Raw genomic sequence first — 24,358 nt, 5'->3', positions numbered from 1 at the left:
TGAATATCCTCGCCCATAAAACTCACTCTTGTAAACATACTCATTGTATATGTTTCTCACGCAAAAATTGCTTCGTAACATGATCCCATCTGTGAGTGGGTGTCAGTCAAACCTAATACGAAAATTTTTTAGAGTAACCCAAAAATCTTGTTAGTCACACGAATTCGAGTACAAACTTGACATATGTTTAGAATTTGTACAGTAAACCAAAACTTCTATCACACACATGAAATTGAATACGAACCTGATACGAATTTAACCTGAAGATCTGGCTACACACACGCACTCGAGTACAAACCGTGTATTCACGGGTTGACACAAAACGGCTTGCATATTTAAAAAAATAAAAAAATAAAAAAATAATAATAAATCTGTTTATACGATTGACATGATTACAACGCGTTTATCTAAACATGGTCATGGTTCGACTTGAATATGATTCGAATCAGTTTAGATGAAACTCAAACTCGTAAACTTTTGTGTTATATGGATTAGTTTTTTTCTTTTTGAAACGCTAAATATTATAAAAACAAAAACAGGGAAAGCTGTAAGAAACAAGCACCCTAACTTATATAAATAAATATATATATATATATATATATATATATATATATATATATTAGTTGCCGTTTTATAAAAAAAGTACTTTTATTATTTTTCGTCATACATTTTAATTAATTTTTGGGCCCATCACCTCAGTTTCCAATATGGGTCAGGCTAAACGTACCCCCTGGTTGCTTGTCATACCCCCTCTTCCTGAAAAAACCAACTTTCATATTACCTCTTAAAATCATATAATTACCAAATTAGCATAAAAATAAGGATTTCATATTATTTTTTTACAAGTTGCGATTTTTTATGATTTCGAGTTTAGCGTTTTCGGGTTTAGGGTTTAGGGTTCGGGTTTAGGGTTTAGGTTTTCGGGTTTCGGGTTAGGGTTTAGGGTTCGGGTTTAGGGTTTTAGGTTGTCGAGTTTCGGGTTTATTTTGTAAAAGATAAAGAGGTAAAATAAAGTCATAATAAATATATATACTATTAAAATAAAAAAAAAAGATATCATAAATATTTACGATATGAATACTAAAAAAATAAATTAATAGTAATACTTGATAGTTTTTAATTTGATATATGTAGTGGAGATTATCAAATGAAAAATATGTTGTAGAGACTAATATTAGATAAAGTTAAGAGAATGTATATTTAATAAAAATGATATAAAAGGTACGTTTAACAGCACCCGTATATTCCATCTCCTACCTGAGTGCCTGACTTCATTGCAATGAAAATAGTCAATGTTGCCATGTGAACAGTTGTTTATTACTTAGAGTTGAGACAACTACAAATCTAATAAAATCTTATAATTATTTTTAAAGAAACTGGAATATCTATCGTATCTTTTAACAAACTATATATGATTAATAATACGATGATGAACGAGTATATATTTTTTTATTTTTTTTAATGGTCAATATATTAAAAAATTAAAACTCAAGAATACAACAACTCCCAAGTAGCAAAAGGCCCAACAATTACAACGAAAAAACAAACCGACAAAACATAGAACTAAATATTGCAAAAAATTAACAAAGTTAATTTTGCACCACCTCTCCCACTCAAATAAAAACAAATACATGTTGCATATTCACATGCATTGATTAACATATGTTCAAATGTTTAAACATAATTATCTTTCAACTAAGTGAAATTACACCTAGTTCACTCGATATTCGATATAATTTTTCATTGATTACTTAGACATAACTTAACTTGATTGATTGACTAACTTTAGGAACGTACCATATGAAATCGCACCAACATGACATATACTACACATCTTATTGGTGTATTTTGTGACCGTCATTTTGTAATTCCGACCAGCTAGGGCGAAGTTGTGGAGGGAGCCAACTTCGCCATAGGTGAAGTTAGTACGACTTCGCCTTGAGGCCCAAGCCCGTGAAGTTGTTAAACTATATATATGTGTGTGTCATGTTTAGTGTTAAAAGAGACGGAAAAAAAAGGAGGATTTTGCGCAACGGTTAAGTTGTTTAGAGAAAAACAGATAGGGCTAGTCTCGTGGGCAGACCCGAGGTAGAGCTCACCTCGGGTCGGCCATAATATGTTTTCTCTTTCGGTATGTAACATGTTTTGGTTAATATATAAAGCGATTTGCAAATCTGTTTATCCCATTCGTGTGTATGTTTGTGTATAATCGAGTTCTTCGTCTCCAACACCATAAACGAGTCTAGGATGATTCCGCACTCCTAGACTTCGTGCAGATCTCGTATCGATCAACGACGAAACGGGGACTTACACATCTAGAGTATCTCTAAAGTGGAATAGAATCATCATAAAGACGCAATTAACATTAATCAAGCCATGTGGAGCAACGTTTCAAGGTAAACTTTATATTAATCGATTTGTATTGTCATTTCGATCAAAAGTCTAAAGCATCAATTTGAAATTTAGAAAAAACTTAACAACATTAAGATTTTTTTAACGGAGGTCCAATGGAAACAATTAGTGTGAAATGTGGGACCGGTGTCAACTATTTTCTAATGTGAAATTATTATCGGTCAACTACAACAATATGGGATAGTTAAAATCCAATTTGCCTTTGTCTTACGAATAACGCAACCAAACAACATCACAAGAATATATACAAATCCAAAATGTCACAAGTAATCAAAAATCAAGTTTAAATTTAGTATGAATAAAGTGCATCAAATTTAAACAACACAAACAAGCTGCACTCCAATTTTGATCACGAAAAAAGACTACAGGCTTCTCGGTTTCTTTTGTTTTTCCCTGTCAATTCAAAATTAGCCCAAGGCCCATCAATAAATAGATATAGTTTGATGGTCCGTTGATTTCTATATTGTTGCAGTCCATCCAACTGGGTCCACTTTCACCTTCTTTTTCAAATAATAATTAATTTTTTTATTGTTCCATGCATTGAGACCGAAAATAAATCTCTATCCAAATAAATTAGTCTTAGTAATCTAAATTATAGGATATCAATGTTGACTCAATTAGAAATCTCATTAAAACTTGATCTATTTGTAATTCTCAGTTTAGTTCTATCAAATATTGAAACTATGATATATAAAAGCAAATCAACTTATTATAATTTGTAATCATTTAACTATGATGTATAAAAGCAAATCAACTTATTATATGGATTATTCAAATTATGATAAGTAAAGTTATTAAGATGTATTCTTTGTGCGTATTTCAGGAATGACCAATTGAGAAATGTATTTGTTAAGCCCACGGGTCTTGACGACATTGACATTGTGACTTTGTTTCATCGGCATACTTTGCTCAGTATAACAAAACTCTCTAATTATAACTGAAAGTGACTTTGATCAAACAAAATTTAATAATGTGGACTTTTGGTGGAAAAGTTGTATTTAGAGGAAACTCTAGGCTAATTCTACCGGTTATTACAAATGGAAGTAGGCACGACATCCCTATATGATCCTATATACAAAAATAATGCAAAGTCCTTCAACTTACAAACAAAAACATGAATTTAAGCGTATGAAGTAAAGAACAACCGATGATAGATATTGCTCACGTTTTTCTTAATACAGATTCTACTAATTCTATTTCTAAATTAATTATATTTGTATATCCTTCAATACTTTAAATTTTTACAAAGAATTAAATTTTTCCAAAAAAGAGTTATACTAGCACCAAATAACGAAGTTGTTCAAGAATTTAATGGTATCTTACTATCAAGGTTTCTCGGTAAATAAAAAAGAATACTTGATCCCCGATAGTATTTGTTATTCAGATTGTCTTAACTACAAATTTGATGAGTACTTATATTCACATGATGTTCTTAACGGACTAAAATGATCCGGAACTTGTTTCGATCTATTTAGTAGCATCTTAATAGTGTGTTTGGCTTATTAAAAATACAACTATTAATATAAAAATTGTAAGTCGATAATTTTTTTGGATTCTTATTTGATTTATTATTATTATCACAAACCTTCAAAATAAGTGTACATAAAAAGAAAAAAATAACATATTTCCTTACCAATAATAGATAAATGAATACTTGTGTTTCCATTTATACCACCGCAATGATAAACGAGATCTCGTAGAAACAAATCATAAAAAGAATTAAATTTAAATTATTTGGCAACTTGTCCATTTCTTTAATTAATTACATTCTAGAACCTTGTCTTTTAATTAGAAACGTTTGACTTTGACCCGGCAACCAAATTCTTTTCAACCGGTCATTCTTTCAAAATCCCCAAAACACCCTCACCTAATATCCTCACCCACCTCATAAATGATAGCACAACCACAAAGGTCAAAACAGTCATTCACATACATCCTGGTCTAAACGCTGCCGGCTGTTAAATACTTATAATAACAAACACGTTCCCGATTATAACAATAATAATAATATTATAGCTTTAAGTACATTGCAGAGTACCTTGCGTTAATATTATTGGAATCAAATCAATGGAGTCGATAAGATCAGATGAAGTGAATGGTAGTAGTAATAATAATAATATTAAGAAGAAGAAGAAGATGAAGGTTAGAAGGAGTAGAAGAAGATTGAGTAGTTGTTTTAGATCACCGGACTACGGATATCCGACGATCGATGAACTTGACGGTGACGGTAACGTCGATATGACATCAGCGTCTACCGGCGGAAACCACAAGCACACTCCGACGCATCTAGTTGTTATGGTTAACGGCTTGATTGGCAGGTTAGTTAGTTAGTTCTAATTGATGACGTAATCGGAGATTATTAATCCTAAGGATCTGTGAATTTAACGCTGATTAATTAGTTAATTAATTAATTAATCGTCATTGATCTGGATAATAATAATAATAGAATAATAAATATTTGTGATTAATTTGTATGATCGTTTCGTTAATCTCTAAATTTAGGTTAGAAATTGAAGAATGTTTAGTAGATAATTTTATTTTGTTTTATTTTATTTGCTAATAACCAATAATCAGGCGGGTAATTACAAAAAAAGATACAGGTAAGCGGGCAACCAGGGGTGCAAATGAGCCGAGCCGAGTCCGAGCTCTATTTTCAAAGCTCGAGCTCAGCTCGGGCTCGGCTACTTTACTATATATTATTTTTTTTATATACTTATAATTATTTTTATATACTTTTTCAATTATAGTTTTATGTGTAAAATAATATATATTATTTATATTATTTAGTTATTTTTATTTATTTTTTCATAACATTGTATATTTTAATTAATAATTATTAAGTACATATTTTAAGAAATTATATGAATGGCAGTCTCATTTAGGCTCGTGAGCCGGCTCGAGTTCGATAAGTAAAGCTCGGGCTCGGGCTCGTTTATTAAACGAGCTTACTTTCAGTCTTGAGCGCAGGCTTGCGAGCTTGATCGAGCTTTTTAACGAGCCAATCTCGAGTAGCTCATGAGCAGCTCGGCTCGTTTGCAACCCTACGGGCAACAAGCTGCACCGCAACCCCCTTTTGAATGTCAAAACCGATCCTACTGAAAAACAAAGCTATGGTTCTTCGCCATCGATGAGTTATTGTGCACACAACAGCTTCGGGGGCAGGGGGGGCAAGGGACCTAAATAGGGATTTTGAGTGGATAATGAGCAGCTGATTAACTAAACAGATGTAATAATAGATTTTGTTAAACTAATTGCTGCAATAGATCAAAATGTGTAGTCAAATTGAATTGTAAGAAAGTTTGAAATTGAAAATATTATATTTTGCAGGTATGGATTAATGATGAATCAGTTAATATAATATGTTTGTTACCTTGATTTGTCGTAATTGTTCATCATTATAACAATGCACATGCTGTATGCTTACGATGATATAATTATATCAGTTTTTACTTTCTTGCAGTGCTCATAATTGGAGATATGCTGCAAAACAGTTCTTGAAGACATATCCTGATGATATCATTGTTCACTGTAAGCATTTCTCTTATTTATATACAGTTTCTTTTAAGTTATAATCATCATCAATGAGCTCCATTATCTAATTACTATAAACAGGCAGCGAACGCAACTCTTCATTAATGACGTTCAATGGCGTTGATGTGATGGGAAACAGATTAGCTAATGAGGTTAATCATCTAATCTCTTTTCACTACACTTCAATGATACATTAAACCTATAAAAACTGGAATTTAAATTACTTGTGTTCTTTACAGGTAATTTCTGTAATAAAACGCTATCCTAATCTTCAAAAGATATCTTTTATCGGTCACTCACTCGGTGGCTTAATAGCAAGATACGCTATTGCTAAACTTTACACACGAGATGCAACCGATATTAACTGCTTAGAGTGTGGCTCTAGTGCAAGAATTGCTGGTTTAGTGCCTATAAACTTTATTACTGTTGCCACTCCACATCTTGGTTCAGGTGGACACAAACAGGTGAGTTGTAAATTTAAATTCAAGTTTTTTTTCCGTCCTGTGGTTTGGCTATTTTAACTAGTTCAGTCCAAACTTGAAGCCTGCAATCCTTTGAGTCACTATGTTTACACTATGTTAGATTTTTATCTGTTTGCTTTCACAAAATGACTAAAATACCCCTATCTGTTGTATTACTTTCTAAATATTTTAAATTTACATCTCAGGTGCCAATGTTTGGTGGATCTAATACTGTTGAGAAAGTAGCTAACCATATATCAGGGGTTCTTGGAAGGACAGGAAGACACTTGTTTTTGACCGATAAAGCTCATGGTCAACCCCCGTTACTGCTTCAGATGGTCAACGATACTGAAGACTTAAAGTTTTTGTAAGCCTTCATATCTTAATTTTGCATTTTCTGGTTTCTGCTATCACGTTCACTATACAACACCTAAACTTTTATATCTTTGTTTCATTCATATTTGCAGTTCTGCGTTGCAGTCTTTTAAGCGCCACGTTGCCTATGCAAATGCCCATTTTGACCGTATGTTTCTACACACGTATCATAAAAATTCACATTTTATAAATTTTTATAGCTATGTTTACTAATTTTAAAAATGAATAATATAGATATTGTGGGATGGAGCACATCATCGATTCGCCGAAGAAATGAACTTCCTCAGGTATCATTCATATTTCCATTATTATTTATAAAATACCATGTGGGTTGTATCATCAGGCCTCCTGTAAACGAAGAACACGAACAGTTAACGAACAACGTTTTCTTGTTTGTGTTCGTTCGTTAAGAAAATAAACGTTGTGTTCGTTCATTAACAGTATAAATGAACGTAAGCGAAAGAACATAACTGGACATAGATGAAGGAATTTATCTGAGTTAAAACCAATTAAAAGTAAACATGAAAAACAATGTGTTGGGCCTAAAAAGTTATTAATATTAGACTAATTTGTAATGGCTCTAAAAATTTTAATGAATATATTTACAAACGTAAACTAACGAACATAAATGAACATAAACGAACGAACGGGACACGTGTTCATTTTCATTCGTTTATTTAATAAACAAACATAAATAAACATCTCTCCGAATGGTTCACTAAATGTCCAGATCGTTTACAGGCTTATGTATCGCACATTATTGTACTAGTCAATTGACGTAACAAATTTTTTATAAATGTTTTTTATATTTATCTGGTTTCAGCGTAAACACCTTGTAAGAAGTGGTAAATACCCTCATATCTTGAAGGGAGAACAAAAGACGACAAATATCATTATACAAGGAAACACCATCAAATTGCCGGTTAATAGCTTCAAGGCGGCCCGTGCTTCAATGGAAGGTATTGTTTTAAGAAATATTGACTTCATGATTCAGTAGTTTTGACTTTATGTTCACCATTTTGACTTTATGTTCACCATTTTGACTTGCAGAAGCAATGATTAGAGGGTTGACTAAAATAAGTTGGGAAAGAATTGATGTTAGCTTTAAAGGAAGTAAACAGAGATACTTTGCCCATAATACAATCCAGGCAAGTAGATTAGATATATGATAATACAATATTATATTTCAATAATTGTTTAAAGAACAAGGTTGCACGTTGCAACCGGTTGACTTCTTGAAAGTCATACAGGCTTTTCAAAACTTATTATTTTTTGTTTTTAATTATATTATTATGCTTATAGGTAAACACTCCTTGGATGAATTCTGATGGTGCTGATGTAATACAACATATCGTTGACAACTTTCATCTGCATCTTTGAGAAAACCGAAGATCTATGTTCATTTATTGAATTATTGAGCTTTGATAGATAGATAGAAGCTCCCAATTTTGTAACCTTCATTGTTGTTGTATAAGCCGCTATTATAATTGAAAATGTAACAGTATCCAAACATCATTAACCTATATTCAACCATGTTTTGTATGTTTGTGGGTGGTCATGGATTCAAATTGGGTAGTTGAACATGGGTTAGATCGGTTAATTGCTAAAGTCGAATCTATAACTGATGTTTAGGTTTTTGAGATTTTTCATAAACGACTCAGTTATAAATGATTTGGTTTTGGTGGCATATGTGTTTGGCTAATTCGATTATCTCTGGTATTCTAATTGTTACATACAAATATACAATCAACTTTTTATGTCAAATAAAAGTTCAAAGAACATATGTTATACATAAAAAGTTTGTATTAAAATTTATAAAAGAACTGAATAAAACTATAGCCTAATCAGAATAAGAAATAAAAGGTTGTATATTTCAAGTGCAGGGGTGGGGTTGACTATTTTTGGTTTGTTAGATTTAAGGAAATCAGAATAGGACAAATCATCTTTTCTTGTTGAGTGTGTCAGATCAGATAGCAATGTTTCTAAGTGGGGGTATGAATGTGATTCCCAAAGGGTGATGTTAAATACACCACCCAAAAATTAAAACACCCACTCACTACGCGGCTTATCGTCCGATCCGTCGCGGATCACCCTCTTTTGTCTTATTATGTCAACTGTTTTTGTCTTATTATGTTTGTACCAAATACGCGGCTTAGTGGTCGATTCGCCGCTTATCGAGTACACATCAACATCGGCATATCAAATCCGTCATAAACCGTACCTAATACGCCGAGGATCGATCGATCCACCGCTGATCAAGTCAATAATTTAATTTTGGCACATCCGTCTCCCTTTCTCTACATATATCATGCTCATTTCTTATGTATCATCAAAATATTGTAGACAATATTTTTCGTTGATTAGATATAGAAAGTATTTGTGTTTGTTAAACTATAATGGATTTATATGATATTTTGTTTGGTGACGGGAATGACGAGCAGTCGGGCTACACATACAACGATCAGCCGGAGCAGTCGGGCTTGCCAGATTTGAATGAATTTCCTGACTTGAACCATGAGCCGGGGTATGGAAATATCGAGCAGTACGACTTACCAAATCCTGACCAGGTTATTTAGTGTGTTTATATAGTACAACAACGCGTTAGTTATTTTTTAAATATTATACGTTGTCTTGCCAAAATATTTTTTATCAGGGGTATATCATATACGGCGGTAGTCACCCTTCGTGGCCGGAGGATAATAGGACATCGTCTAATACATATGAGGCCAGAGTTGAGGAGTCTTATGGTCAGTCTTCGCAGCAGTTACATGTAGACGGTCCGTATTACGGAACTCAGAATTTGTACCAGTTATCTTTAAGAGAGCAACCATACATGTCAAGACCAGTCACGAGCAACGTCGTTGATGGCATTCAAGAGGGTCACCGCGAAGGAGGCGATGACGATGCTGATGATGATGATGATGATGATGATGATGATGGTGGTGGTGATCGTTTCATACAGGAGACGTCATTTTCTTATGTAACTAATAATGTATGACCTATTTTTTTTTAAAAAAAATATTATTATTCTTTTCAACACGTTACTAAATATTACTTTATTTACATTGCTTGATATCAGTATTTTGATTTTGTTGCTGAGTTGGTGGATTGGGTTAAGAAGACAAGACGTGAGCATGGTTGTGTTATCTCAGTCCAACGTTCAACGGAGAGAAGTGTTGAACTTGTATGCAATCGAGGTGGGGAACCAAAACTCAAGGGAACGGTGAGGCATACCGTGAGTATTAAAATGGGTTGTCCATTTAAACTTGTCGGGAGGTACAACGCGCCAGGTGATTGTTGGAAGGTAGAGGTTGTCAACGAGACACACAACCACGATCCCGTTTTGTTTGAGGAGGGGCACCCGACACTAAGGAAACTGACCGACGAGGAAATTGATATGGTTGCGACGTTGCATAGGCAGGGTCTGAGGCCTGTTAAAATTAAGTCAGCCCTAAAGAAAAGCTTTCCCGGTAACAAATGTATTACTAGGGATATAAACAACGTCGTGAAGGTTCTTCGTGACCAAGATAAAATTGGTGACACCCCATGCAAGTACTTGTTGTCAGAATATTATTATTTTGTAAGTGTCTTTTTAATATATATTATTTTGAATATATATTGTTTTGTTTTATCATATATAAAAAATATATATTCTGTAAGATTTAATAAGAATATTATTAATAATATCATTTTATTATAATAATCATGTTTAATAAGAATATTTGTAATATTTATTAATTTTTTGTTAAACCCAACGTATGTACTTGAAAACTTTCTTCAAACCCATGGGTTTACCTTTTACACATGGGATAATCCTTCCACTAATAGGACAGAGAATGTTTTCTTTTCTCACGAGAAGTCGCATACCATGTGGCGTGCGTTCCCAGATTTGCTGCTGATTGACACGATGTACAACACCAACATGTACAAGTGGCCGTTCGTTCAGTTTGTTGGTGTGACGTCGACATCAAAGTCTTTCTGTATTGCGCACGCAGTTATCTTTAGGGAGCAAGAGTGTAACTTCACATGGGCCCTTGAACGCCTTGATGACTGACAGGGACCAAGCCTTGATGAATGCCTGTGAAACAGTCTTTCCCAATGCTACCAAAAACCTTTGTAGGTGGCACATCATGCAGAACATACAGAGAAAACATAAGAGTCTTTTCCAGGATGATATCTCTAAATCATTCAATTACTGGTGGAAAGTACTGTATGAGTCGCCAACAAAATCTATGTACGACTACAACTGCGGTCAAATGGAAACCGCGTTAGCTGGACACGGCAGACGTAGTAAGTCTTTGTCCGTAAACATGATTTTAGATTCTAGTTGTACATTGCCTAAATTGTTTTTTTTATTATTTGCTTGTAGAGGCTTGGTATTATATTCGCGACAACTGGTTGGTACCCTACAAAGAGAAGTTCGTGTCGTGCTGGATTGACGACCGACTAAACTTCGGCGAGCATACAACAAACAGAGTAGAGGGCCAACACGCAAACTTGAAGAGACACCTTTCGGGGCCGAACAATTCGCTAGACTCTATTGCGGCGTTTGCCCTTGAAGCCGTGAATTCCCAAATGGAAGAAATCAGTGCGACCCTTGAAGACTCCCGTGTTAGGATCAAGAAGTACCATCAGTTGACTTTGTTTGAAAAGCTACATAACAGGGTGTCACTTTTTGCTATCGCTAAACTTGACAAAGAGCTGACCTTGCTTGACACATTGCTAGATACGGGGGCGGAGTGCGACCACCGGTTACAAACATCATGGGGCTTGTCGTGTGCTTGTAAGCTTAACTGGCACACTATTAACAATATACGCATTCCATTAAAAGACATAGACCCCTTTTGGAGGAAGCTCGATTTCAGTCCGGCGTCTGTTGTACACGAAGAACCAGACTATGAAACGGAACTGGAACATGTGAAAAAACAAGTTCTAAGACTAAACAACCGAATGCAAAAAAAAAAGTCTATTCTCAAAGATAATGTCTGTTCTTCCTGGGAAATCAAACAAGGAGGAGCCTGAGAAATGAGACGACCCTAGGGGGCGTCCAAATCTAAACCAACAAGCCAAGAAAAGAGATACCCCTAGACAGAGCTCGTACTCCCCGTCCCCGTCAATTGATACCCACAAACACAGGTCGTACTCCCCGTCCCCGTCAACTGATCCCCATAGACACAACTCCTACTCCCCCTCCCCGTCATTTGATCCCCACAGGCACAGCTTCTACGCTACCTCCCCGTCATTTGATCCCCAAAGGCACAACTCTTACGCTACCTCCCCGTCATTTGATCCCCACAGACACAGCTCCTACGCCCCCTCCATGTCTTTTGATCCCCACAGACACAGCTCCTACGCCCCCTCTATGTCACGGCAACCAACACCCGAAGCCCCCACCCAATCGTTGTCGCGTTCCCAGTCTCAGTCACATGCCCGGTTTAAGATACCTAAACCACCGAAACGCTCATCTAAAAAGCATGAGACTCCAACCGACCTTCGTTTTCCATTACTGCGTGACCCTAAGGGCGTCCCAATCATAGAAAGTTATAGGCACCTCATTCCCACCTGGGCATACTCGTTCATTTCAGGAATAAAATATGTAAAACCAGATGGTAATTGCGGTTAAGCAATCGCTGTCGGCTTAGGCATGCGTCAACTGAACTGGAAGGAGATCAGAGCAAGGATGAGGAATGAGATGATCACTAACAAATCCTGGTGGAGCCAAAGGTTGAACTACGAGGTAACCGGTAATTATGACATGGTTCGTGATTCGTTGGACTGCTCAACGTCTGCTTTATTCCAGCAAAAGAGTAGGTGGTTTAAGTTACCTGGGCACAGATACGTAGTGGCTCAGACGTATGACTGTGTTTTAATCAACCTCCATCTGACCTCCAGTGAGAGTTGCTTCCCAATGAGAATGAGTCCGGAACCACTATCTCAGATTCCGGTAACAGTAGTGTTAAATGTTAAGGATAATCATTGGCTCAACATACAATTAGAAGGGAATTTCCCCGTGCCGCTACCAGCACGTCAATGGGAAGGATACACCAACGAAGCGGCGCACGACTGGAGGTCTTTGTACGAAGATCGTATAAAAGAGTATATGCAAATAAGGGAAACTTGGCGAGTGCAAGCTGAAGAGCCAGTTTATTTAGGATGATTTGTAAAGTGTTTGTGTTATTAAATAAAAATAAATTGATAAAATATATAACTTTAAAATAATTTAATTTTTAAAATAATATTTGTGTTTTTATAAATTTTAAAAAAATTATTTAAAAATATAAAACTTGATATTTAAAAATATAAAACTTGATACTTAATATTTTAAGAAAATTATTTAAAAATATAGAATATATTTTTATTATAATGATAAAAAATGTAAATTAAAAAAAATATAAAATAGTACCAGTAATATTAAAATAATAATATATATCTTCAAAAGTAGATCGGATCCGCCGCTTAGTGATCGATCCGCGGCGGATCGTGTTTAATTTTCGTAGATGTTAAATACCCACCAATTCTAACCGTTAAACTCGTCATAAACACAAAAAACGCTATACATCACCAGATTATACCACCAAAAACCACCACCACCACCAGAAAATAAATTTGAAAAGGTGACTGTGTAGATGTTATTTTGAAAACGTGAGCGATCGATTTACCATGAGGTTTCCTGCGTCAACAAAAATGGCACCGATGCCTGTATTGGGTTTCCTGTATCAACAAAGATGGCACCCATGGTAAATCGCGAGAGCTTCCACAACGGTACCTGTATAGGGTACCTTATTTAAAGTTATCACGTGTATTCTGGCGGATTTGATAACCAGGTGGCTGGAGTGCTCCGACCAACAGAGATACGCGGGCTTAATGATTCTACCCCATTTTTAGTGGGGCAAAGAGATGCTGTGTTGTTACTATTTTTGGAGTGCTTATCCAGAAGAACTGATAATAAACCAGAAGATGATTAGGAATTAGTCGTTGTATAGAATTTGATGTAATATCCAGTGTAATTTACTATTGGTTTAATATAAAATTTGTGTTTTTATTAGTATAAATCTGTTTATATAAAACATGATAAAAAATTATTTAAAAATATAAGAAATGATATTTAAAAAATACTATATTTTGTTAATATGTTTATTTAAAAAAACAACATATTTTTTAAACAAATATATTTGATGATATATTTATTTAAAAATATAAAACATGATAACATGTATAACTTAAATATAATATATTTTTTAAAATAATATTTTCGAGAATAAATTTTAAATAAAAAATTATTTCAAAATATAAAACATTATATTTGATGATATATTTGTTTAAAAATATAAAACATGATAACATGTATAACTTAAATATAATATATTTTTTAAAATAATATTTTCGAGAATAAATTTTAAATAAAAAATTATTTCAAAATATAAAACATTATATTTGATGATATATTTGTTTAAAAATATAAAACATGATAACATGTATAACTTAAATATAATATATTTTTTAAAATAATATTTTCGAGAATTTTAAATAAAAAATTATTTCAAAATATAAAACATTATATTTGATGATATATTTGTTTAAAAATATAAAACATGATAACATGTATAACTTAAATATAATATATTTTTTAAAATAATATTTTCGAGAATAAATTTTAAATAAAAATTATTACAAAATATAAAAACATGATATGTAAAAATATAAAACATTATAAAAAATCTAACTTATAAATAATTTATTTTTTAAAAAATCTAACTTATAAAATATAACTTTTATGAAAAATTAAAAAATATCATTAAAAAAACGTAAATTAGAAGAAAAAAATATAACAGAACCATAAATATTAAAATAATAATAAATATCTTTAAAAAGTAGATCGGATCCGCCGCATAGGGGTCGACCTGCGGCGGATTATGCTGTAAATCGGATCCGCGGTTTAGTGGTCGATCCTCGGCTTATCGAATTTATTTTTTGAAGATGTTAAATACCCACGGGTTCTAACCGTTCAAATCATCAAAATCAAAATAAATGCTCAACCTTTCACTCAAAACGTCCCCCATATTATACCACCAAAACCACCACCGCCACCAGAAAATAATGACGACGGGGTCCGAAAATAGCATCTACACAGCCATAATAATTTTCGTTCAGAAATAGTGGTGGCTGTGTGAATGTTATTTTGGAATCTGTTATTATTACAAAATAAAGGCCCAGATAAAACCACATGTTGGCGGAAAATAATGACGACGGAGTCCAAAAATAGCTTATATGCAGCCATAATAATTTCGTTCTGAGATAGTGGTGGCTGCATAGATGTTATTTTGGAGTCCGTTATTATTACAAAATAGATTTTAAAAATATATATAAAAATATATATTTATTAATAATATATACAAAATAGATTTTAAAAATATATATAAAAATATATATTTATTAATAATATATATAAAATAGATTTTAAAAATATATATAAAAATATATATTTATTAATAATATATATAAAATAGATTTTAAAAATATATATTTTTCAACCTTGTTTTTTTGCATTCGGTTGTTTACATATATTTTAAAAATAATAGTGGTGACTGTGTAGATGCTATTTTGAACTTTTGAGCTACCAGTGCAACTGCCGTGAGCTGGCAGAACACTTTAGTAGTCCCCCTTCATATACCCCGACAGTGTCCTTTACTTGGGATTTTGGTGATTTTGTCGAGAAGCATTGGTAGCTCTGTAATAATAAAGTCTCGTATCACCTCCATGGGGTGGGTTCCCAAATGTAATAAGAAAGATGGCACCGATCTTTGATGAATTCGGGGTCCCCACAAACAGCCGCCTTGCATGATAGATCGCAAGGGCCAGCTGATGGAGGAAATATGTGGCATAACGGTACCTGTTTATGGTACTAGTTCCGGTGTATCTAGGAGTGCTCCGGAATTGACATTCCGGGTGGCCGGGGAGCTGCTGTCGGCCGGTCGAGATACCCGGGCGTAATGATTATCCACCATTTCTAGTGGGGGAAACTTGTAGCCGTGGGCCGGCAAAAAGCTTCTGTGTTGATGCTATTTTGAACTTGTATTTATTCAAATTTGATGTATAGAATTTGATGTAATATCCCGTGCCTTTTGATGTATTTATTCAAATTTGTAATTTATTATTGGTTTAATATAAAATTTGTGTTGTTAATTGTTATTAGTTTCAATTCGTTTATATATTGATGACCGTCGTTCGAGTCATGCAAAAACCTAAATAACCTAAGTAGATAGGGTAAATAAGGTATCGTATCCACCAGGAGTATGTGGTCAATGTAATCGTGTAACAGATTTATAATATTATGAAGTAGCAGATTTTAGTGCTTATCATACAAGCAATTAGTTTTAGTTTAGAATTAAACAACGAACAAGTGAACAAGTTTCAATTAATTAATAAAAGCAAATCACACCCGAGACTTCAAGTAAGTAACTTACAGTAATCTCATGCAACCTAACAGATTAATCATTAACGGTTAACTACAGACTGATCAATTAGACAAAACCTTAGACATCAATAATCGCTTTACACACGGCACTGGTTATCAAACAGTCCCTACCAGTGTGACTCAGGTAAGGGCAACCATATGTATTATCGTATTCAACCTAATTAAGCAGTCCTATGATCAATTATTATAGCAACTGGTAACTAATCGTTCAGATCAACGTAAACCTAAACCGATTGAACACACAGAAATACTAAACATCAATAATCATAGATTAACCATAAACAATTATACATAAACGTTCTTAGTTACATGAGAAAACTGAAAATAATACAAACTTTACATCCCGGGTATGATTCGGAGAAGTTAGCCGAGCATCGACATCATGGAATCTTCAATTATGATGATATGGAACATGTATGTGATCTCGATATGAATCGGAATGGTGGAATCGCCCTCTTGTAGCTCTGGTAACTGCCAGCCAGAAGTCGTTTTATGAAACCCTAACTTTATCCTTTTATAGGGTTTTAAAATAACGACTCCCGTAGTTTATTTTGGTCTAGCATATGGTACTCTAGTTTCAGCAAATGGTACTCTGGCTCAGCAAATGGTACTCTAACTTTAGAGTATGATACTCTATTTCAGCATACCATACTTTAAAACTTCCTGATGTGCGCTCCCTCTTATGCTCAGCATATGATACTCTGTTTTCAGCAAATGATATGCCAAACCAACTTTTACCCAGATTCACCAGTTTTGATCATACACTATAAAAAATCATCCCGATTCTTCATCTCGTGCTCGTACAGGTCCAAATTAGGTACTTTAATGTCTATGACCTGAAATACAATAAACACGTATGATGTATCGAAGTTCCCACAATAAACAGTTAAAACTAATAAATAGGCGAACTTAATTATATACAAATTAACCGACCATCACATCCCCACACTTATCTTTTGCTTGCCCTCAAGCAAAACTTTAAAGCAAACATCAACCTCCATCAAAGGTATGTAGATTATCGCCATTAATACCAGTAAGGTTTAAGGTCATACCCAGTTTCCCAGACTGACACTGTTTTTAGATTAACATCTCACAAATACGGTTAAGTGCTATAATAAAACAATAGAGCCGCCCAGAAAAGTGTACTTTGTTTCCGGTTAAGGCACATATACTCATACCCCTCCTAATATAACATCTCTCCACTCGGTTTAATATATGAACTAGCAAAAGATGTGCCAGTATCACTCTGCTCTCAGTATCACTCATAAACAGGTATCTATCCATAAAACTATTTTGACACAAATGCAAATCAAGAGGTCTTAAAAGGGTTGTAACGGGGCCAGGTGTAAGGGTATGGAAATGAAATATTTAAGTAGCTCAAACGATCCGACCCGGCTTATTACAAAACATCTAAATAAACGAAATGCTATACAAACTGACTGACTTATTATAAAACCTCTAATTAAGCAAACTAACATACATACTGATTTCATATTTTTTTTCTTTTTTTTTTTTGCTTTTTTTTCTTTTTTTTTTTTACATAAAGAACTACTGAATATATAACTGAATATAAACAGCCATCTATTTGGCTTTTTCCTCAAGTTTTTTTTAAGCATAATAACGTGATGCTTAATAATGAAACAAATACAAATACAAAAACAAATACAATTACAAATAAACCTAGTAAGCCGTATCGTCTCGTACATAATGTCGGGGTTAAACAAATGAAAAATAAGTCCAAGAAAGGTTTTCTAAGGGACCCAACCCCCCGCCCCTCACATTAACCATCCTCATATGTATAATGTATGAGGCCCGAACCCCCCAGTACCCACACTCACGCTCATCCAGACGAGGCTTAACCTAATTGCCTCTATCACTTTTGCATTTTGCCAACTACGATCCCGTAATCCATGAACATCAATGAAAACACTCAAATGACATGTGTGTACTATATATTATATGTGTATTATATATATTTGGGTCAACTCACACACGTACCGGAGGAATAGGGTTGACGATATAAACATGTGTACATGTCTCCATGATTCGTTATCCCCGCCTAAACGACCCCATTTTCAACTTGTCGTTATAAAAACATTTGTGAGTAAGACTAACGAGAAGCTGACAAACTAACCATGACCAGAAACCTATGACTTGGCATTAATGGCAATAATTAACAGTTAACAACTTTGGGTTCTGAATACTCTTCGAGGTACTATCGGGCTAAAATTTTTCAAATTTTCCCTATCCCCACACTTGAGGTTTACATTGTCCTCAATGTAAGAACACTTAACATTGTCCTCAAAGTTAAAATAGATAAAACGATTAATGAACATTTGAGGGACGGGGTTGAAATTGACTTTTTTTTTTACTATTAAGCAATTTTAAAATTTCGGGGCTCAAATGTGACGGTTCTACTAACAATTATACAATTACACTTTTAACTTTTAAAGTAATAAAAACAAAAATAAATTATGAAACTGAAATCACCTGATATCAACGTGATTGGAGAAGGACCAGTCGGCTCGTGAACTCTCATAACACTCGTATACTCTCGTCTCATCCAATTACCAAACTGACAATCGAACCTGCAAAATCTCGAGATGTGTAGAAGCAAGCTTCTCACAAGTGTAAGACATAGTTCTTTTAAGAGTTAAGAAAATAAATAGTTGTTTATTTTATTAAAACACTTACCGAGCCACATTTAGTTGTTTCATAATAAATTCTGTTAAATTAGCTAAAAACGTTAAAAGACCTAACTCACTTTCGTAGGAATCACGATTGCATTTAGCATATGCAACAAGCCCTGTAAACCCCTCGGTAGCCCGAGAGGACGAGTGGGGTCTCGTAAGGGTTTATAGTGAACTACACCCACAAAGTTCGGTTACAACATAATATACACGTACCTGGATTAACTACAGCAAAAAGAACATGAAAGCACTCTGGATAGCTTAAATGAAACTTCGTTTTCTGATGGTGCGGTATCCCCACACTTAGCTTTTGCTATGATGGTACGCTTGAAATACGATTAGTAATATAAAAACTAAAACAAAATGGAAACTAAAAATATACAAAATGTACAATTACCACCCTTTTGAAACTTGTATGCCATTCAAGGTGGGAGTCTGGCCCGCTCCCGTGCAACCTTCTCATTATAAGCACGCTTTTCTTCAATCATTTGTTGCCAGTCTTCCGATAGGCCAGAATCTGTCCCGAACATCCTCAATCTCCATTCTCGATCATTTTGTTTGGGTGGCTGTCTCACTTTCTTCTTCCTTGGTCGGTTACCTCCACCTTCTCATTCTGTAGTTTCTCAAATCCCTTCTTATCTATCCTGTCAATCACAAAACAATCCTCTTTTCTACGATCCTTGTCCAAGGATACACACTTGTCAACAAGAGGGTTAATAGCATTTTCAAACAATAATAACCGTTTATCATGGTCTCCACACTTAATTCCCAAAACCCCCTTAGCACAATCAATTACTGCATGTGCTGTGGCAAGGAATGGCCTACCCAATATGACTTGCGGTTGTGTATGATTGACACGTTTAGCATAGTCTAGTACAAGAAAGTCAACTGGGTAGAAAAATTCCTCCACCTTAACCATTATATTAGTCACCATGCCTCGGGGAAGTGTATGAGTTTGGTCCGCCAACACCACGGTGGTGTTTACCCTTTCTAATGGACCAAATTCATACTGGTCATATAAACTACCGGGCATGATACTAACACATGCTCCAAGATCTAGAAGTGCCCGATCAGTTTTAAATTTCTCAATTTGAATTGATAAAAGCGGCACTCCTGGGTTTTGGAGTTTACTTGAGGTGGTATTATTCTCCAACTCCTCATCTCTCATGTTGGTCAATTTACCATTTAAACATTTTTCACATGTGCAATTTTCACAAAAAGACATTTCATATGTTTTTGGTTCTGATTCATTTTGGAAAATTGATTCATTTTGACCGACACAATCACTCTCACCACTAATATCTTCCACCACCTCCTCAACAAACTGTGGTGGCGAATCCACTTCAACACTAGAAATTTCAAAATGAGGTAAAAGACTTACAGCATTGATGTGCACATTGTTTCCTTTCTTGGAGCTTGAGCAGTAATGGTTCGGGTTGACTGTCGTATCACTCGGGAGTTGACCTGCACTCTTTTGCAACTTTGCCATATCTGCTGCGAGCTGACCAATTTGCTTTGACATTGCCCCTGCTAACTTATCATGTAACTCAAACTGTTGTTTCGTCTCGGCCTTTTGATCAGTCATGGCTTTCAATAAGGCATCCAACTTCGAGTGTACTGACACGTCCGAATTACCCGAGGACCGTTTCTGCTGATCCTGATTACTCGAAATATTTTCCCCCCGGTTACCGTCTCTGTTATACCCCCGGTTCTGATTACTCGAGCCCAGCTGATAACCGCTCTGGCGGTAATTACCCTGCGATCTGTTCTGACTCGATCCCTGAAAGTTCGGGTTCAACTGAGAAGACGCGTTCCCGTAACGAAAATTCGGGTGGTTACTCAGGCCCGGGTGATATGTGTTAGAATTGATCCCTTGGCCTTTGGAATCCCCGTAAGCATAATTAACTTCCTCGGTGTCATCCTCCTCCTCATCATCATAATACTCGGGGCAATTTTCTGCCTTATGCCCGAGTTCACCACAGTCTTCACAAACCAGGAATTTCACTCCAACTTTACCGACTTCTTTCTTCTTACCCTTTCTGTATCCAGCCAGTTCACGTTCTAATTCAGCGATTCTTTCAGACTCACTCGTGACTGACTTAACCGATCTGGACGAATTACCCCGTCTTCTTCTTTCAGCCGCTGCTTCTGCCTTGAAATCTTCACACATGAACTCTAAATATTCCCAATCATCTTCCTCCGGCTGATTCAACAACTGACTATTACACGAGGCCTTAATATGCTTTCGGTCCTCGTATGTCAAACCATCTACAAAGCACTTTACCAGTTCCCACAGTTCGATATTGTGATGTGGGCATTTTCTGATCATATCCTTATACCTGGTAAAAGCTTCATGGAATAACTCACCCGGTAACTGTGAAAATTGACGAATGCCTGAAGCCTCGGTAGTCTTCGACTGTGAATAAAACTCGTTTAGGAAGACTTGTTGGATCTCGGCCCAGTTTCTGATACTGTGTGTTGGTAACGAGTTAAACCACAGTTTCGCTTTGTCTTTTAATGAGAACTGGAATAACCGCAACCGGAATTCATCCTGATTGTACGTACCATCACCAATAGACACGCAAACAACCGAAAAATCGATCAAGTGCGAATACGGGTCTTCCGAAGCCATCCCGTTGAAATGAGGAACGATGTTGATGTAAGATGGCCAGGACTTGAAGGTTGGCTGTCCCTACACTCGTTCCTGTGGAACCAACGGGGATGCTCCGTCTGAGATAGCCGGTCTGAACCGACTGTTAACACCATGAGCTGGGGCTATGTAATTTCTCCTTTGCCCCCTGAGGTTTCCCATACCGCCCCGATTAACCGGAATACCACGAACTCTTTCGGGCCGTTCCGCCCGATTTACCCTTTCTCGATCCCTTATGTGTCTGTTAACTGGTTCAGCCCGTCTTCGATTAACGGGCTCCTCCACTTCATTTTCATAATTATTTTCACCCTCGACCTCTGGTTCACCAACCTCGTTCTCGGATTCAACCTCCCGATTTCTCCTAACCCATCGATCGACCTCATCATCAGCTGCCCGAAAACCCTCGTTTCCATTATTTTCTTCACCCTCATCCTCGTCTTCAGTCGGAACAATCGATCGAACATCATCAAGATTTATCCGAACTCGGCGGTTGGGGTTATTGTTTGGAGCGGATGGTCCGGCTTGTTCAAAGTTGAGGTTTAAGTTTCGGTTTCGGTTTTGATTTCGGGTTCTGGAAGCATGAGCTGAGTTGTTTTGGTTATTCTGGTTATTGAAGTTTGGTGGATCGGGTATGTTTTCTGGGTGAAACATGTTGGTTTGTGGAAGTGGATCTTGGTTTTGGTTATTGTTCTGGTTCTGGTTTTCGTTCTGGTTCTGGTTCTAGTCTTCCATTTGTGAGTTTCTATTTTGTACTCGGTTCTGCCGAGCTACTCTCTCGATTTCGGGCTCGTAAACTAACGGAGACTGTCGGCCCGAATGGCGGGTGCGCATAACCCTGTAATCTGCACAACTAACACAACCCGCGTAAAATACAGAAAAATAAAATTAAAAATAAAAACTGAAAACAAAAATTAAGACTAGAATTAAAATTAGACACAAAAAAATCAAATAACACGAAAACACTAAGCGCACTAATTCCCCGGCAACGGCGCCATTTTGATTACCGTCTTTCGAGTCATGAAAAAACCTAAATAACCTAAGTAGATAGGGTAAATAAAGTATCGTATCCACCAGGAGTATGTGGTCAATGTAATCGTGTAACAGATTTATAATATTATGAAGTAGCAGATTTTAGTGCTGATCACACAAACAATTAGTTTTAGTTTAGAATTAAACAACGAACAAGTGAACAAGTTTCAATTAATTAATAAAAGCAAATCACACCCGAGACTTCAAGTAAGTAACTTACAGTAATCTCATGCAACCTAACAGATTAATCATTAACGGTTAACTACAGACTGATCAATTAGACAAAACCTTAGACATCAATAATCGCTTTACACACGGCACTGGTTATCAAACAATCCCTACCAGTGTGACTCAGGTAAGGGCAATCATATGTATTATCGTATTCAACCTAATCAAGCAGTCCTATGATCAATTATTATAGCAACTGGTAACTAATCGTTCAGATCAACGTAAACCTAAACCGATTGAACACACAGAAATACTAAACATCAATAATCATAGATTAACCATAAACAATTATACATAAACGTTCTTAGTTACATGAGAAAACTGAAAATAATACAAACTTTACATCCCGGGTATGATTCGGAGAAGTTAGCCGAGCATCGACATCATGGAATCTTCAATTATGATGATATGGAACATGTATGTGATCTCGATATGAATCGGAATGGTGGAATCGCCCTCTTGTAGCTCTGGTAACTGCCAGCCAGAAGTCGTTTTATGAAACCCTAACTTTATCCTTTTATAGGGTTTTAAAATAACGACTCCCGTAGTTTATTTTGGTCTAGCATATGGTACTCTAGTTTCAGCAAATGGTACTCTGGCTCAGCAAATGGTACTCTAACTTTAGAGTATGATACTCTATTTCAGCATACCATACTTTAAAACTTCCTGATGTGCGCTCCCTCTTATGCTCAGCATATGATACTCTGTTTTCAGCAAATGATATGCTAAACCAACTTTTACCCAGATTCACCAGTTTTGATCATACACTATAAAAAATCATCCCGATTCTTCATCTCGTGCTCGTACAGGTCCAAATTAGGTACTTTAATGTCTATGACCTGAAATACAATAAACACGTATGATGTATCGAAGTTCCCACAATAAACAGTTAAAACTAATAAATAAACGAACTTAATTATATACAAATTAACCGACCATCATATATTCAAATTTGTAATTTAGTATTGATTCCATATCAAATTTGTGTTTTTATTAGTATGAATCCGTTTATATATTATGAATATATAATATTATTTTATATAAAATTTATTTATACCTTAGATAGTTAAATTATATATATATATATATATACACTACTAAGCGGCGGATCGAGCGATGTGCCGCGGATTGACGTTAAACACAACCCTAACCCGCCCCCCCCCCCCCCATCAGTTTACACATTCCATCTCAAACAAACACCACATTTGACACTAAAATCCTAATTCGCCGTCCCCCAATAGTCCCGAACTTCGTCACCAACTCCGACACGGCAACAATAAGGTAACTATGGTTTACTCTATTTTGATATAGGTGTTCATCAAACTGGTTGATTTAAGGGTTTGGATTAAGGGATGGATAGAAAACGGGTTTGGGTTACGGGTATGATGTTTAAAGGGTTTGGGTTTGTGATAAACGGGTTTGGGTTACCTTGTTCGATTGCTCTTGATTTAATTAGTAAATCCGTAATTAGAGACTCTGTTATTGTTTATTTTTATAATTTTGGTTT

The 24,358-nt window shown here is 35.4% G+C and overlaps 1 protein-coding gene across 1 annotated transcript; it reads left to right on the top strand.

Moving 5' to 3' along the window:
* The first annotated feature begins 4,410 nt into the window (after positions 1–4,410).
* LOC143557692 (uncharacterized) lies at positions 4,411–8,675 on the top strand. The gene is made up of 10 exons (XM_077046699.1): positions 4,411–4,730; positions 5,873–5,940; positions 6,025–6,095; positions 6,183–6,407; positions 6,611–6,771; positions 6,872–6,927; positions 7,014–7,066; positions 7,603–7,738; positions 7,830–7,927; positions 8,082–8,675. The coding sequence occupies exons 1-10, from the start codon at positions 4,480–4,482 to the stop codon at positions 8,157–8,159; spliced, it is 1,197 nt and encodes a 398-aa protein (XP_076902814.1). The 5' UTR covers positions 4,411–4,479; the 3' UTR covers positions 8,160–8,675.
* Positions 8,676–24,358: the final 15,683 nt, after the last annotated feature.

Source organism: Bidens hawaiensis, unplaced genomic scaffold (genome assembly GCF_021521415.1).
Source record: "Bidens hawaiensis isolate Kalapana, Puna unplaced genomic scaffold, B.hawaiensis_p1.1 tig00019083_1, whole genome shotgun sequence".
In the NCBI taxonomy this organism is placed as follows: domain Eukaryota; kingdom Viridiplantae; phylum Streptophyta; class Magnoliopsida; order Asterales; family Asteraceae; genus Bidens; species Bidens hawaiensis.
The sequence above is the reverse complement of the archived record's forward strand: the minus strand, read 5'-3'. Positions and strand labels throughout refer to the sequence as shown.

What these genes read in the sequence shown, in the direction of transcription:
- LOC143557692 (XM_077046699.1), top strand. Translation starts at nt 4,480, where the DNA reads ATGGAGTCGATAAGATCAGATGAAGTGAATGGTAGTAGTAATAATAAT. An exon ending in GAAACAGATTAGCTAATGAG is followed by an intron (nt 6,096 to 6,182) that starts GTTAATCATCTA and finishes TGTTCTTTACAG; the next exon opens with GTAATTTCTGTAATAAAACG. An exon ending in GAAGAAATGAACTTCCTCAG is followed by an intron (nt 7,067 to 7,602) that starts GTATCATTCATA and finishes ATCTGGTTTCAG; the next exon opens with CGTAAACACCTTGTAAGAAG.